The sequence below is a fragment of the Dermacentor albipictus genome, chromosome 2 (genome assembly GCF_038994185.2).
Source record: "Dermacentor albipictus isolate Rhodes 1998 colony chromosome 2, USDA_Dalb.pri_finalv2, whole genome shotgun sequence".
NCBI classification, from domain to species: Eukaryota; Metazoa; Arthropoda; class Arachnida; order Ixodida; family Ixodidae; genus Dermacentor; species Dermacentor albipictus.
In genome coordinates, this window is record NC_091822.1 from 87,949,660 (window position 1) to 87,964,922 (window position 15,263).

Here is a 15,263-nt window from a genome sequence, read left to right on the forward strand (position 1 = left end):
AATAATGCTTCTTATTTTACACATTTACACACTCATGACGGGGCGTCAGCTGCTACCAGTTGGCTGTGCCGTCACGTGCCCAACAACGCACGCACTAGGCCACACATTTACTCAACCGGAACCGTGCAGCAGCCGTGGCATCTGGGAAGGGTGCTCGTTTTGCACACTGGAGGCCTGGGTTCGATTCGCCCTCATACGGAAATTTACCTAATATTCCTTTCAAAGGATTACTTTACTTCGTTTACAGTAACCGCCCTGGGTTATTTGACGTGAATTGAGTATTCTTTGATGTGATTTTACTCTTTGGTCGTCGGCCATTTTTGGTACATTCATTCCGTCACGCCGCCAACTGCAACGCTGGATTTTCGCGTAATTGAGGTATCATGCAGCTGAGTTAGGGGGAAGGGAACGATCCATCTGTTGTTCAGTGGCTATGGTGGGTTGACTGCTAAGCACGATGTCGCGGGATCGAATCCTGACTACGGCAGCCACATTTTCGATGGGGCCGACATGTGAAAACTCGCGTGTACTTAGATTTAGGTGGACGTTAACGAACTCCTGGTAGTACAAATTTCCGGAGTGCCCCGCTGCGGCATGCCTCCTCCTCAGATCGCGGTTTTGGCCCGTAAAACCCCATATTTTTCTAGAGTGGGTGTAAAATGAGCCGAAGCAAGCAGATATAGATAGGTCATTGCTCCGCTTTCATGCGGATATAGTTTGCATCATTTGGACGTAGCGCTTGCGAAAAAAATGCCTCAAATTTGGTTCGCCGTGTTTAGTGTTTAAAGACGGGTATATTGTTATGCGCCTATTTTCTGTTGTTTCTTTCGAGCGTTATTGACATTAGAGTTTTAAAAAAAAACGGAAGCAGGCTCTATACTTATAGAGATCGTGGCAAGCATTATTCTACACTTCCAATTAAGCAGGAAGTACGTACACTCTGAATTTGACGTCACTTTAATCAGGCGAGGTTCCCATTGCAAACCATGCTACAAAAGAGAGGAAGAACTTGACAGTCACACCACTATAAGGTAAAGAGGATGAAGGGGAATACCTGTGCGCTCACGAGACATTCGTAAAATTAATTTGACATTCTGGTTCGAATGGGTTGTTACTTGCTATTAGTTGTTTTCTATTTACCTGTTTCTATCTTTACTTGTTTTTTATAAGTCACCTAGACATCGCCATGGCCTCTACGTGGTTGACGGCACGTTACAACGATCGTGGGAAGTCCATGAAGTCCATTAAGACACACACACAGGTTCAATGATATAATTATTTTTATTTTGACAATTTAATCGACGAGGGTAGCTACATAGGCTTGTATATATGATGCCTTCTACTTTCTGATAGCACAGGCAGAATGAAAGGGACAGGGAAAGGCAAGTTAGACAATCACACTACAACTATCTTTCCTCAACAGGTTTATTTCCAATTCTCACCGGCGTACTTCTACACCTCAAAAGAGCTTAAGAGACTTGTACATTGTTCGGCAAGTAAGAAGAAAACCGGTCAAAATAACACCCAGACACTTTTGTTGCTGCACTGATTATTAAGATGAAAGCCTTAGATGGCTCATGGGTCCCAAAAATCCGACGACCATCTGATGTTATGGCACCAAAATTCAAGCGCATGTGCCAGTAAGTCATCGGTTTCTTTGTCAATAAAACAGCTGTATTATCTCTGGTTGCGCTGAACGGACAGTTTTCTAAATTATGAACGTGAGCACAAGAGTGCCTGCGTGTGGGTTTCCCGGTTTTGTTCATATTTGCCGAGCAATGTACACGTTTGTTAACTATGACGCTTTGAGAAGCAGTGAACCTTTTCGCGGCAATCCCGTGGGCGCTACCATGTTTGATCACGTGGTCACGCGTCCATGCCTTGCCTCAACTGCCTCCATTGCTTCCGTGTTTACAACGGATACGTATGACGCCGGTGCGGCTTAGCAAACTTGTGTTTCGAGAAATATCGTAGACGGTGACTAGGTGGCCGACACACAGCTTTGGCTACTGGTTCAGAGAACATGCAAAAGAGCCTTCGGAGCTTATTAAACGATGTCCAAACGGTATTTGGTGTTTGTTTTAAATATGGGGTTCAATATGTTTTTCAAGCTATCCACAGTTTCAGCTCATGAACTGTATCAGCATGAGCGTATTTTCCGCTTCGTTCTTTATTTGACAAATACTTTGAAGCAGCGGCTTGTCACGTTTCATACGCAGTAGTATTCCTCAGTGCAGACACTATTCGATTATTTTCTACGTAATCACTCGCAGGTGTGCTCAGTTCTCATAGACTTGTTCCTGCTGCACACAAGGCTTGAAGACTAGTTATTTTATGCATTGTAATACATTGTAGCAGATATGTATTACTGCTAGTAACTCACTTACTTTCGAGGAGCTTCACGAAACATTCACGAAACTCCAGCAGTCAGTCATTTATTGCGCATATACGGTGCGCATATATTCAAGTGTTCTCGTATTCACTTTTTCTTGACACGTTGGCTATAGAGTGGGCGTAAGTTTCCGCGCCACTTGGGTCGATGTGTGTAGATATTGTGCGCAAAACTTACTATGAAAAGAAACGGCGCTAGTCCCTTTATCATTGTCTAAGGAGCGGTACTCACTCCTGCCGACGTTCCGGCGCTGAAGCACTTTCTTTGGAGGTTAGCGATACAACGCTGGCGAATGAGCAAATTTCCGTATCATCGTGAAAAGTTATATACATCTCAAAATGTCGGTAACAGGTACGGACAGTTGCAGCAGTGGTGCGCGAACTTCGCCACTCAGCTTCATCACAATATTATACCAGTCACTATTTTTGCAGCCAACTATACTACACATGTCTTCGATCCACGTAAGTCGACTCAGCATGATTGAAGCATAGTGCGTTAGCGAAAACTCAGTTAGTTGCGACAGCTGATTCCCCAGAAGCAAGGTGGAAGCGGTAATGGTTTCGTATTCGTGCGCTATCGCTGAGAGCTCGTGGGGCGCGCCGCCGAAGGCCCCATATCATTTCTCTAGAACAAACTGCTCCGCGAAAAGGGTGGATAAGTACGCCTGCGAGGAATGCAAATGCATCTCTTGTAGAAAGTAAGCGCTGTGTGTTTGTCTAGTTGCCTTTCTGCTGTGTCCCTCTCATTCTGCCTGTGTTTCAGGAAAGTAGAAGGCATCGTGTATACAAGCCCATGTAGCTACCGTCGTTCATTAAAGAGTTGGAATAAAAAACAAGAACGTTCACTTAACCTGTGTATTTGTCCTAATGGTCTTCGCAGACTTGCGACGTTCGTTCTAACGTGCCATTATTCACGCGGAAACAGTGGCGATGTCTAGGCAACCGGAAAATGGAACAACAGAAGAATAAGAGGAAAGGAGCAATCGGAAATAACAAGGCATTCGAATGAGAATGCCAAAGTAATGTAAGGAAGGTCTGGTGAGTGTGCAAGCTTTCTCCTTCACCCTCTTTGTGTAAGTTTAAGTGATTGTCAACTTTTTAGAAGTGTGTCCCTTTAGCGCGAACAGCGATAATCGAGCTATTTTATTGATAAATAAATAATTGGAGGTTTACTGGCGCGTGCGCTCGGATTTGGTGCCGTAACGCCGGACTGTAGTCGGATATTTCGACCCATGAGCCATGCAGGTCCTTCGCCTTAAAGAATAGTTCACTGCCCTATGCTATACATCGCTCACATCCCACATCGAAATATGTGCGCTGTCGGCCCCTTATCTGACGACTCAAAGACCACAGGGCTGGCATGATCTTAGTGATCTGTAAAAGCGGTTTTCTGATGATGCGGTATAGAAATGCTGATACAAGGCCCTAGATTCGCAACAGGGTACGGAAAACTTCGGTTTCACAGCAAGAAGCAATGAAAGCATTTTTCCTAACCATCGGTAGCATATTAGCAAACGGTTGTGTTCTGGTAACTATATATGTGAGAATTGCAGCCAACTTTGTCTTTATCTGCGTGCCACCTTTACTCGATGAGACGGGAAAATACGAAGTGCTGTGCTCCTCAGCGTTCCCTTATGTCGTGTTCGTTGCTTATCGTACAAAAACGTCTTTAAGAGTAAAAGGTCTAGTGCTCGGCTCTTAAGCCTACGCAATAGAGATCACATAGATAGGGTGCCGCTACAGGCGAGCCCACAGAACGTCTGTCACGCTAGCATAAGTCAGACTGACCTGCCTGCGTGTATCCCACACTAGGCAGAGGCTTGCTGCCCCACAGCATACAAGTCGCTTTTACAGCGGGCGCAAGCTATTTGATAACACTTTAGTTTCAACTGGGGGAAAATGGAGAGGGTATGCAAAAAAAGCTTTTTTTTTTTCGACAGCAATATTCAGAGTGGGCTAATCTGCGATACAGATTGACATTCCGCATACCCGAATATACGGTATATTCCGAAGCAATTGAAGAAACTTTAAGACCACGGCAATACACAATACACATGCCACGAGCATGTGCTTTATGTAGCAGGGTTTTACACCAGTTATGCTATACTCGAAGCTACTTTTGTATAGCATGCTTGAACAATGACACCATTGACTGTACATGTTTGAAGGTATCTTCGCCTGGACTTCGCAGGAGTACCTGCCCCTACTGAACGTACTGAACGACACCGAGTGCGACTACGAGCGGCGTAGCTTCGAAGGCAAGGTGGTGCTCCTGGAGCGCTGCGACAACACCTCCAACGACGAGATCATCATAAAGGCCAAGAGTGTCAAGGCGGCCGCCATTGTCATGGCCTACAACGAGAAGCGACCGGTGAGTGGTCTCGGGAAGGGGTTATTTGCTACAGCATCTCTGTTAGTCTATCTGGCGCGACTGCCTACTGAGCAACTACAAAAGGCAAGTGCCAGGGTGATCAATTCGGTTAGCTGAGTGACTCATTCGGGTTCTGCTGGAGGCATACGCTCTCCACTACATAAAGCCACTGATTTTCGACACTCACTGATGAACGACTGACGGTTGGCAACAAAGGCGCCAACGCTTGACGGCAAACTGGACGCGAGCGTGCTTACCGATCGATGGCGATATCGCTAAGTTCGTTCTTATTTGGTGTAAGTCGTGTGTCTTCGCTGCTTCCGCTTTGAATCCTAGCGAGAAAGTTCTGTAACCTTACACTGCACATGGCGAGCGCTTGTTTAAACGGCTAAATTGTACGCATGTAGATTCGCCGGGCAGCGCACGAATGTTTGCAGAAATTAACATGTTAGAGAGATTTGGTGCTCCATGTGAAGAGATAAGGAATGTACTTATGCGCCAGTATTTTGTCTTTCTTTTTGCATTGCCCTTGCGTCCCTTGCAAATTGCGCTGTACTGAGCTAACTTATAGAAAAAGAAAATGGAAGTGACAGTTCGCGCAGACACCTGTAGGTGGAAGTTAAACCATCGATAGCCATTTTGGCGGGCCGTTAAGGTCACGGCGCCTGTTCTCTAACCTACGTGGGGCGCGAAGGATATTGCACTTAATCAATTGTAAAACCAAGGTAAAATTAATATTAACCTGTCTGTGAACAAATGAAAATGTTATTAGAACTGCTCCATGGGCATCGATATAGAATCCGTCGTGGTAATCCCTATACCACTGAAAATCCTTCAAATTAGACTCTTGTCTTCTATTAGGCACGCAAATAACGCCGAATGCATATTGAGATGTTGGACGAGTGCCAGGGCTGCTTTTTGCGGCCATAGTGACAACTGAATGAAACATTGTGCGTATATAACCGCAAAGGCCATGCGCTCGCGCATACGCCGATAAGGAAGTCCTCAGAAAGCTTTGTCGATGCACATACAGAAGCACGAACGACACAATGGCGAGAACTTTTCTCTTTAAAGGTTTATTTCTGATTTCATTCGAATTTCACTGTATTATATTATACTGTACTTGCTTATTCGCGTAAGTGTGTTTAATTATATTACATCTATGCTTTGTTTCATCTTTCCAACTGCATACGCATGTGCACACTATTGCACGGCAATATATTTCTTAAAGTAATTGTGGCGGGGCATTATTACAGATCTCATGTAAATATACATAACTCATGTAGGTGACCCGGCTGACTCGCGATGCTGTGGCCGGAAGGCCACAGCATCTGCACTGACCAAACAAATAAACTAAACTTTCAGGTTATCTGTTCTATATTCAGCACCGTATGATGCATGCATGCGCACGCCAACGTGTTGTAATGGGCATATAGGTACCTGGCTATGCCTATCACTAGCGGCTACATCTATCGCGAAGTGCATATATACGTGCACGAAACTTCCTTGACGGCTGCCTCCCCCAAAATACTTATACCTTACTATGGTTAAAAGTAAACAATGTTTCTTTTCAGCTGATACATTGAAGGTAGAAGAACGAGTACACGAGGTAAAACGACCAACAAACTAATCTACAGCGTCAATTAGCCGTTGGTGTTTGTTGTAAATAAACTGACAAACTACATGCCTGTAAATGAAAATTTATGTTCTGTTCGCATTTCTCATTCGCCGCATTTGGCAACAAACATTTCAAAGTTTGGCCACGTCTGGTTTTTTTTTTTTTGCTTTCTGAGAAAACTCAACCGAGTATCGTTCATATTTTCTTAGTTCAGTTGCTTCTTTTATGAGCCAGAGGAAACGTGATGGTAGCACTTCCACTTTCACGTGGGATCAATCTCTGCAGCTTCTCCATCGTTTAAAGCTGCTAGTAACTTGTACAATGCTATGGAGAACGGCGAGAGCAAGTCGCAACTTCTCAGGCCCACTGTCAGGTGACGACGGCTACGTTTTGTGTCTTTTCAGATAGTGGAGACCAGCACCGGCATAAAGAAGTTGGACATAATTGTCGCTTTCGCGAAGAACTCGACAGGACGCAAAATTGCGGTGAGTGTGGCTTGACTGTGGCAGTTTAGTATGAAGTTTAAAACAATACAAGCTGGAGCACGCGGGTATTCACATTTAATGTTTAGTGCAGAAAAGACAGACACAGTGCGGACGGTCGTAGACGAAGCACTCCCAAGAATCTGTTGTGCTCAGAAGCATCGCACGTAGGTATACATAGCAGACGGCAGCCAGTTTGCGCAAGCGCATTTGTGCAATTGACAAACCATAGCATGACCCATGAAATATAGCACAAAAAGCAAATTATGATAAAAGCAAGTTGACAAAATGTTAAGTTTAAAGATTAGGAATATGTCTGTACGGCTATCCCCAACGAACTGCTCTTTACGTGTGGTTAGGATAATCCTGCACCACCTAGTTACCTTTACCTCAAATAATTGAGCTGTCTTAAGCGCACGCAAAGAGCTGCTCGGCTGGGACTGATCTGATAATCTTGAAAATCATCGCTTTCGCAACTTGGTTTTATCATTAACGTTGTTTTCATTTACTTCATGCTTCATGTAATGCTTTATTAAATGTACAAATGCTCTTGCACAAGCTGGTTGTCTGTGTCCTATGCTTATGTGAGATGCTCGTAAAAATAAAGGATTATTAGGAGTGAGCGCTTCGTCTAGGTCTGTCTACTCTGTCCCTTTGACTCCTGTGTGCTAAAAAGTGAAATATTCAGCATAGTTTTGCGTACGAGTATTGTGTAAGCTTGTTCGTCGGTTGGCAGAACAATGAAAATCCCTAAGATGCAGCAATTTGGATAGCGAGAGACAAGGACAGTCGTTTTATTCTTAACACTTTCGAAAACACAGAAATTTGATATAACAGTGAGCAGCGCCCCTATATTGCTTGCGAGCTTAAGAGAAAAAAAGGTGTTCTACTGAGAAGCGTCATTCTTCGCAAATGACCAATCACACAAAACGAACGAAACGACGTTTAAGTAGATTCCACTCGCCCTAGGTGCGTTGTACGACAGGGCGGTGGTGTTTTTTCCAGCACAAACGGTGCTCCAAATCCTCTGCGAATTTCCAAGAGTGGAAATCTATGAGAACCATTAAAATTTCGAAGCACGCATACACGCACGCACACTTAACACGCCCAAGCGCTGACACTTAGAAACCAGCACAACCCTGTGTCGTGCTCTGCTTCAGTGCGTTGATTCGATGTACATGCTATTTATTTATTTACTTACTTACTTCATTTGCGCAGTTTCAAGGTTTGTTTGCGCTGCAAAAGAAATGATAAAACAGAATCCTATATAATGACTGAGCCATCACTTTTGGAGCAGCAGAAGTATAACAAGTTCCATCTAAAGAAAAAAAAAAAAAAACGTCGTACAACACAATGCAAACGCATTCAGTTACATACGAACGTGCGCTATTAGCCACATAACAATTTAATATAATTTCTTATATTGATAGCATCGTTCATAGATATGCCGGGCATTTCTGAGAACACATTAGGCAATTTTCGAAAATCGCCTGTGGCAGAAAGCACAAATCTAGTCCTTGAGCTGGTCCTTTTGCTGAGGCAAAGTTAATCGTAGGCGAAATTCAAATGCATAATTGACTGAGAAAAATATTTTTCTAAGCGTTTAATTAAATTAAAATTAAATTATGGGGTTTTACGTGCCAAAACCACTTTCTGATTATGAGGCACGCCGTAGTGGGGGACTCCGGAAATTTCGACCACCTGGGGTTCTTTAACGTGCACCTAAATCTAAGTATACGGGTGTTTTCGCATTTCGCCCCCATCGAAATGCGGCCGCCGTGGCCGGGATTCGATCCCGCGACCTCGTGCTCAGCAGCCTAACATCATAGCCACTGAGCAATCACGGCGGGTAAACGTTTAATTAGTTATCTTAAGGCACATACTGCAATTTAGAAATTGTAGCCGGTGAAACTGCAAGGCATATTCACTTAGAGCGAAATCTGCGAATGACAGCATTTTCAGCATTTGCGCCGTCAAACTTAAGAAATGTAGTAAAAATGTCGCTCCTGTTCTTTAACAAACCGCTGTTTGACTCATCTTTTTCATCCTCATCACCACCATTGGTTGTTTTATATATTTAAACAACTTGACCACCAAAGCATTTCTCCTCGAAGTTCGGGAATGGATATCTCAAAACGGGTTTCATCCTGAGAATTGGTTCCAAGTGGATCCAGGTTGCGAACTCTCCGGTTACGTGTTGTAAATTGCAGCATATAGTCACGTTACTATGCATAACAAGAACTTTAACCTAAAAAATCGCGGAGCTACCGTCCGACACCTTAACTGAGAGCGGGTCTTCGTCGTTGTAGGCGTCGAGTTCACTTCGCCATCGTCAGCTCCGGCAGAAGCAGAAAACCCGCAAAACAGTCAATTGTTATTCACGTGGCAATATGCCGTAAGGTAATAAGTTAAAACCTTGTTTAGTGAAATTGTTTTAATTAGTAGATTATGCATTTCGGTTTCTCGTGCTAATAATGCCACTGCTTCGACTATACCAGCTAAAAAATACTGGAATGCAGCCATCTGCCACAGGCAATATTCAAAATCTGCTTGAGGTCATTGCATAAAAACCTGGTATGTACAGTGCCACCATTATAGCAATGAAAAATTTATTAAACGACATTGGGTACACAACACATATTATACAAATCCACCAATGCAACAATGAACAAATTATTTAAGGAAAATTAGTTACATCAAAGATACTTGTAAAACGCTTCGCAATCAGAATAAACCCTGTTTTGTACGGCGCACTTGAACCTGCGAGTTGTTTTGAAGTTATTGCTCGGTCAACAATTTCAGGGTGCACGTTGTATGGATGCATACTTTCGTATTCAGCAAATGGTAACTGTGGCCATGCTTGCGGCGTCTGCTGCCATGCAGTTTCGGATTGATTCGTTTCTTTGTCTTATCGAACACCGTCTCGCTCTCCCAGCGCTACGAGGAGAAGCACGCAAACAGCACCGTGATGGCCAAGCTGTTTACGCGCGCCACTGCCCTGGACTGGAGCTTCGTGATCATCTGGCTGATCGCCGTCGGCACCGTGACCATGGGAGCCTATTGGTCCGGCATTGCGCAATGCGGCCTGTGAGTGCGAAGCGCTTTTTTTAATTTTTATTCAGTCATTAATTAGTCCTACTTTAAAGGCACGTAGGCACTACTGAAAAGGGAAGTAGAACACAATAAAAAAATGCAGAACAATAATACAAGTTGGCTTGGTAAGTATCGTGGCATGGCCTGAGTGACGCAGGAAGGCGGTTCCAGTCGATGCACGTGCGGGGGCAAAAAAAGAACAAAAAAATAAATCTTAGGCAATTTTGTACAAGAAGATGGCGCACCAATTTTGTGCATGTATGCAATTAATCCCGGATAGGATGTAGGATGAGTTGTCATTTAGTACCTGTTTGCTGTGGTAGATATTGTGGAAGCGAATGCACCTCGGCATTGTCACTCTATCAAAAGCGGCGAGCAAGATCGCAGGTGGATGAACAGGATATATGCCGTTCGGGTGTCCTCGCCTGTCGACGTGTATTCACTCGTTGAAGGCGATTAAATGAAAATAAGGTATAATTGCAGCGCCGTTTTTCTGCCAGCATCTTCGTGTAAGCATCGTCTATAGTCAACTTTCCGCATTCCTGTCCGAGTTTGGGCGTGCTCGCCTGGTGTTTGTTTCCACGCCGACAAAGTAAAGGTTGCCTGAAGCGCTTCACATACTGGGGATTATTAAGTGTGGTGGACCTCTTCGGACCGATTTAAAGGAGCGCGTACGAATGATCCAAGGTGTTGTGCGGTGCCATTTCTTAATAGAGATAATTACCGCTGATGAATACCACTGTGTGTTTCTATTGGTGGCAGTTCGGAGATGTATGGTATTCATGATAGATGCAAAATAAAAGGCCGAGATGTTGGTTCTTATTTTCGTCGTACACTTTTTGGTTGAGCGGAATGCAAAAAAAAATGACTGTGACGTTTTAGCGTCCTAAGGGAATTCACTATAACTATGCGGGACGACGAAGAGCGGGAAGCGCCAGCTTAGCTTCGAACATCTGCAGTTCTTTAATTGAAGGTCTTTTAAAGCACACTACAGAGTGTGTTCGCATTCCGCCCCCATCGGAATGCGATCGTCATTGCCTAGGATCGAACCTTTGACCTCGTGGCTAGAAGCGAAACGTCACAGCAGCGGCGCCACCGACCGCGCCAGCTAAGAAACGTGATGCGAGTGCCTGTGATGAAAGTCACGGAAATACTAGAAAGTTATAGAGGCCCCTGACGAAAAAAATATTCTTTGAGGTGATCACTTGATCGAGCGCACCGAAACGCTCAGACACCGCCCCCCCCCCCCCCCCTCCCCATGTTGAACATATATAATCTCTGCGAAGAGTTAAAGCCATTGATAAGAGACTCGATAATTCGTAAAAATCTGTTGTATATAGAAAGCCATAGTTTATTTCTCAAAGGCGGTTATGTTCTCAGCCATTTTTTTAGTGTTTATGTAATGCCAAAACGTTTCACTACCAGTAATTTCTCGTCCTTTCCATTTTTGCCGCATGTGTATATGGGATGCATACAAGCAATATACGGCTGGATACTGTACCTTTCTTTGCCCGAACACTTGTCTGTTATAGGATGCTATCAAGCCTGTCTTGTTGCAGAAATTTGATTGCATATTGAAATAACTTTCCTCGCTTTCGACACCTCTGCCTACACAGCTATGGCATTACAGTCTCTTCGATACTCATGTAAGTCTTTCCATTAAACACTGCTTTTCTCCATATGTGGTCACATTGATAGTTTTGTGCTTGCCTTTGCTCACCAAATCTGCCGTCCTGTTTTCACGCTTCTTCCTGAAGGTCTAGGCCCAGCACTTTCTCCGTAGATATCAGGTATTTATCGCAATAAATTTGCGCTTCCTTTAGTAAGCCAAGTTAGCGTGCTACCAAGTTCTTTGGTAGCATGCTATTACGGGGCGGCTTGCGCCAATCGCAGGGCCAGCTATAGCGACGCCTTTGTCTTTATCATTCCAGGTACAAGCAAAAGGCCAGCCAGCCCGTCAAGCCCAAGAAGCCGAGGGGAAACAGCCGTAGCCTGCGGAGACCCAGCGAACCTGACAGGAAGACGTAAGCGCGATATCTTCTCGCTATCATAAGAAGTCTAAGGATATGCAGGTGCGTCACGTTAATATGCGCACATATATTTTCTGATTTTTTTTACTGGGCAGAAAAAGGTCTTTGTCACGCAGGATTTGGATCGCTCTACTCGCTCGCTCGCCCGCTAGAATATGACCAAGCGTTTTGAACCCTTCCTTCCATTATTAGCTTGATAAGGATGTTGACCACGGCCTTTCACAGTTTTGTTACAAATATTTTATTGAAGCCTTCAATTTCGCAATTTAGTTTAATGAAGAAGTGTCGAAATGGAAGCACTAAATTTAGACTTACGTAATTTGGCAATAAAACCGGATGTCGAGCAACATGCTTTGCTCGGTTAGTCGTCAGTGTGTCGACATGATGTCAAGTAGCGCATAAAGCAAGGGAAACAAGAGACTGACAAGTGCAGCAAGTTGGGTGGGCCGGTGATGGCTCAGGTGTGGACGCCCGCAAGGTGGATCGCGTCGCAAAATAGGCTGTACGCCGAATCCGCACGAGTAGATTGCGCGCGCGCTGCGATTGGACGACGCGAAGTCTGTTGACAGCTGGCAACTATATTTAACGGCAGACGACACCTGCATATATTAAACGACGTGAGTTACTTTCCGCGTCATGTTGATAACGCGGCTCATCACATTATGTTCTTTGGGTGCATGTGCTGCACGGGCGTGGTCATCCACGTTCGAAACACTGCACAGTTTGCTTACATGCGCCACTCTCGTAAAAATGCATCACAATCATGTCGCAAATGGGACTTATTCTCGGACAAACAGTTTCAGTGGACGCTGAGTTGCCTGGTTGTGCAAAGCCTCTCGAATCATCTAACGTGCCACGTGCTACTTCACGTGAAAGTGATGGTATTGCCGAAAGCTAGTCGCCCGAGAATCCCCATATATGGCTATCTGTAGTCGGTTCTGTTCGGCGGAGTAGTGCACTTTGCGTGATTATGCTACTCAGAGCTTGCAAGAAAAAGCTACACACGCATGCACACACAACTGTATGTGAATACAGCTTGCAGATTTGCTTGCATTTGCTCGTTCATGTTTTTTATGCTGCCTATTGTAAGTGTGCTTAAAATATCTACGCATGAAATGTATTTTCCTCTTTTGTTACGTATATAAAGCCATCAAAGATGTAGTTGGGCATACCACAGGCGTTTTACAAATGTAATGCTTACTGCTTGTAAACGTTCCAAACAAAATAAAACCTTAACTCAAGCAGTAAATAGCAGATGTACTTAGCCATGAATGAAGCTGTTACCATGTCTCAAAATGTTGTCCATAAGTGGTTGACTTGATGCGGCAAGGAAGTGAAGGCTAAGCTTTGTTATTGTACTGTTCGCTATGAATGGCACAAAAGCAATTCGCACGTTTAATGACCACCTTATGCAGATATACTCACCAAAACAATAATTTATATTGCCAGAAGGCAACGTATCTCAAGAGAAATCACATAATTACATTCTTTTTGTCGGCCTGGGTGACCAATCTCCTGCCTCTTTACAACATAGACATGCCTCATTTGGCACTTGAGCAATGTAAGAAACATTATCAAAGTGCAAAAAGAATGTCGAACAGTTATGATACTCCTTAAAGCGAAATTTGAGCTTATAGATATATATTGAAGCGGAAAATTTGGCATGGAAATCACTGCACCGCCTGGTAGTGGGAAAGTACCGTCAGCGCCTTCGCAGAGGAGGAGGAGGAGGAAAAACTTTATTTGCTCTAATGGTGTAGAAATTAGCGGTGGCAGATGTGGTCGGCCATCTTCACGGTCTTCTTCCCCATCTGCGCAGGGTCGACGCCCCTATTCCAGGGCACCACTGAGGGTGGCTACTCGGCGAGCGTGCCTTACGAGTCCATGCTGGACTTTCGGGTCGCTGCTGGAGAGCACCCTCTCCCACTGCTCCGCACTCGGGTCTTTTATTTGAAGGAATTGCTGATTCTGTACGCATTCCCATGTAACGTGATATAAGGTGGGCTTGGCGCCGCACCAGGGGCAAATGTCTCTATACTGGGTGGGAAACATCTTGCTTAGTGTGTTTAGGTTTGGATATGTTCCTGTTTGCAGCCTCCTCCAAGAGGTTGCTTCATGCTGATTTAGGCTGTTGTGGGGTGGAGGGTATTTGATTCGGACCCCCTTATAGTAATTCAATATGTCTGAGTAGCTTGGGTTGACTGGTATGGGTTCCTCAGGGTCGGTGCTTGTGGCCGCTCGGTTTGTGTGCTCTCGAGCTGCCTTGTCCGCCCTTAGGTTCCCTTCTATTCCAGCGTGTCCCGGTACCCAGAAAATTGTATGCCTGATTTTGTTGTTAGCCCTGCAAGAGCGGAGGATGTGAAGCGCTCTGCGTCCTATTCTGCCGTTCATGTAATTCCGACACGTAGTTTGCGAGTCGGTGAGTATTGTTAAAGACCGTTCGGATCGGTAGCCCTCCACTGCCGCTAGAGCTGCGGCTATTTCCTCAGCTTCCGTTACCGAGCAGTCCTTCATTGACGCGCTGCTGATCTCTTTGTAGTCCTGGCTTATTACTATCGCAGCTGTCTTTACTATGTTTGTGCCTCTTTGCTTGGCGTATACTGCAGCATCTGTGTATACTGTTGTGTTTTTTGTGGCCAGGTACTTTTCGACGTATTTCGCCCTTGCGTCCCTTCGCGCCGTGTGGAGGTTTGGGTCCATGTTTTTGGGTAGGGGGCTAACAGTGAATGTTTTCCGATATTCATCAGGAATCCCCTCCGTTCTTTGGGTTTCTTTGATTGATTCCGCGAAGCCTAGCCTTATTAGCAGTTCCCTTCCCGTTTTGGTCTGCTGGAGTCTCATGAGCTGTGCGATACTTTGGGCTTCTTTTAGTTCTTCGAAGGTGTTGCTTAAACCAAGTGCCATTAGTTTCTCTGTCGATGTATTGTTCGGCAGGTGAAGTGCTGTTTTGTGCGCTTTGCGTAAAATTGTGTCCGCTTCTTGTATTTCCTGCTTGGTGCAGTTGAAGTACGGGAGTGAGTATGCGACCCTGCTGACCACCAGGTTGCCAACCAGCTTAAGTGTGTCTCCTTCTTTCATCCCATATCTCTTTTGTGACACCCGCGTGATCATGCGTGCTATTTGGGTTGTTGACTGCTTGAGTGTTTTCAGCGTGTGGGTGCAGCGCTGGTTGGATTGCACCCACATTCCAAGGACCCTGATTTGTTGGCTAACATGATGAGCGCTAACATGATGAGCGACATCGGAGCCAGCTGTAGAAGGAGACGGCGACTAAGGCG

At 44.8% G+C, this 15,263-nt stretch overlaps 1 protein-coding gene across 1 annotated transcript in view; it reads left to right on the forward strand.

Annotated features, from left to right (window-relative positions):
• LOC135901003 (signal peptide peptidase-like 2A) overlaps positions 1-15,263 on the forward strand; it is a 48,434-nt gene that overhangs the window by 10,990 nt on the left and 22,181 nt on the right. The window contains exons 3-8 of the mRNA XM_065430631.1: positions 4,583-4,762; positions 6,785-6,865; positions 9,798-9,949; positions 11,572-11,601; positions 11,713-11,745; positions 11,887-11,979. Of these exons, the coding sequence (XP_065286703.1) occupies positions 4,583-4,762; positions 6,785-6,865; positions 9,798-9,949; positions 11,572-11,601; positions 11,713-11,745; positions 11,887-11,979 (569 nt within the window). The remainder of the gene's footprint in view (positions 1-4,582; positions 4,763-6,784; positions 6,866-9,797; positions 9,950-11,571; positions 11,602-11,712; positions 11,746-11,886; positions 11,980-15,263) is intronic.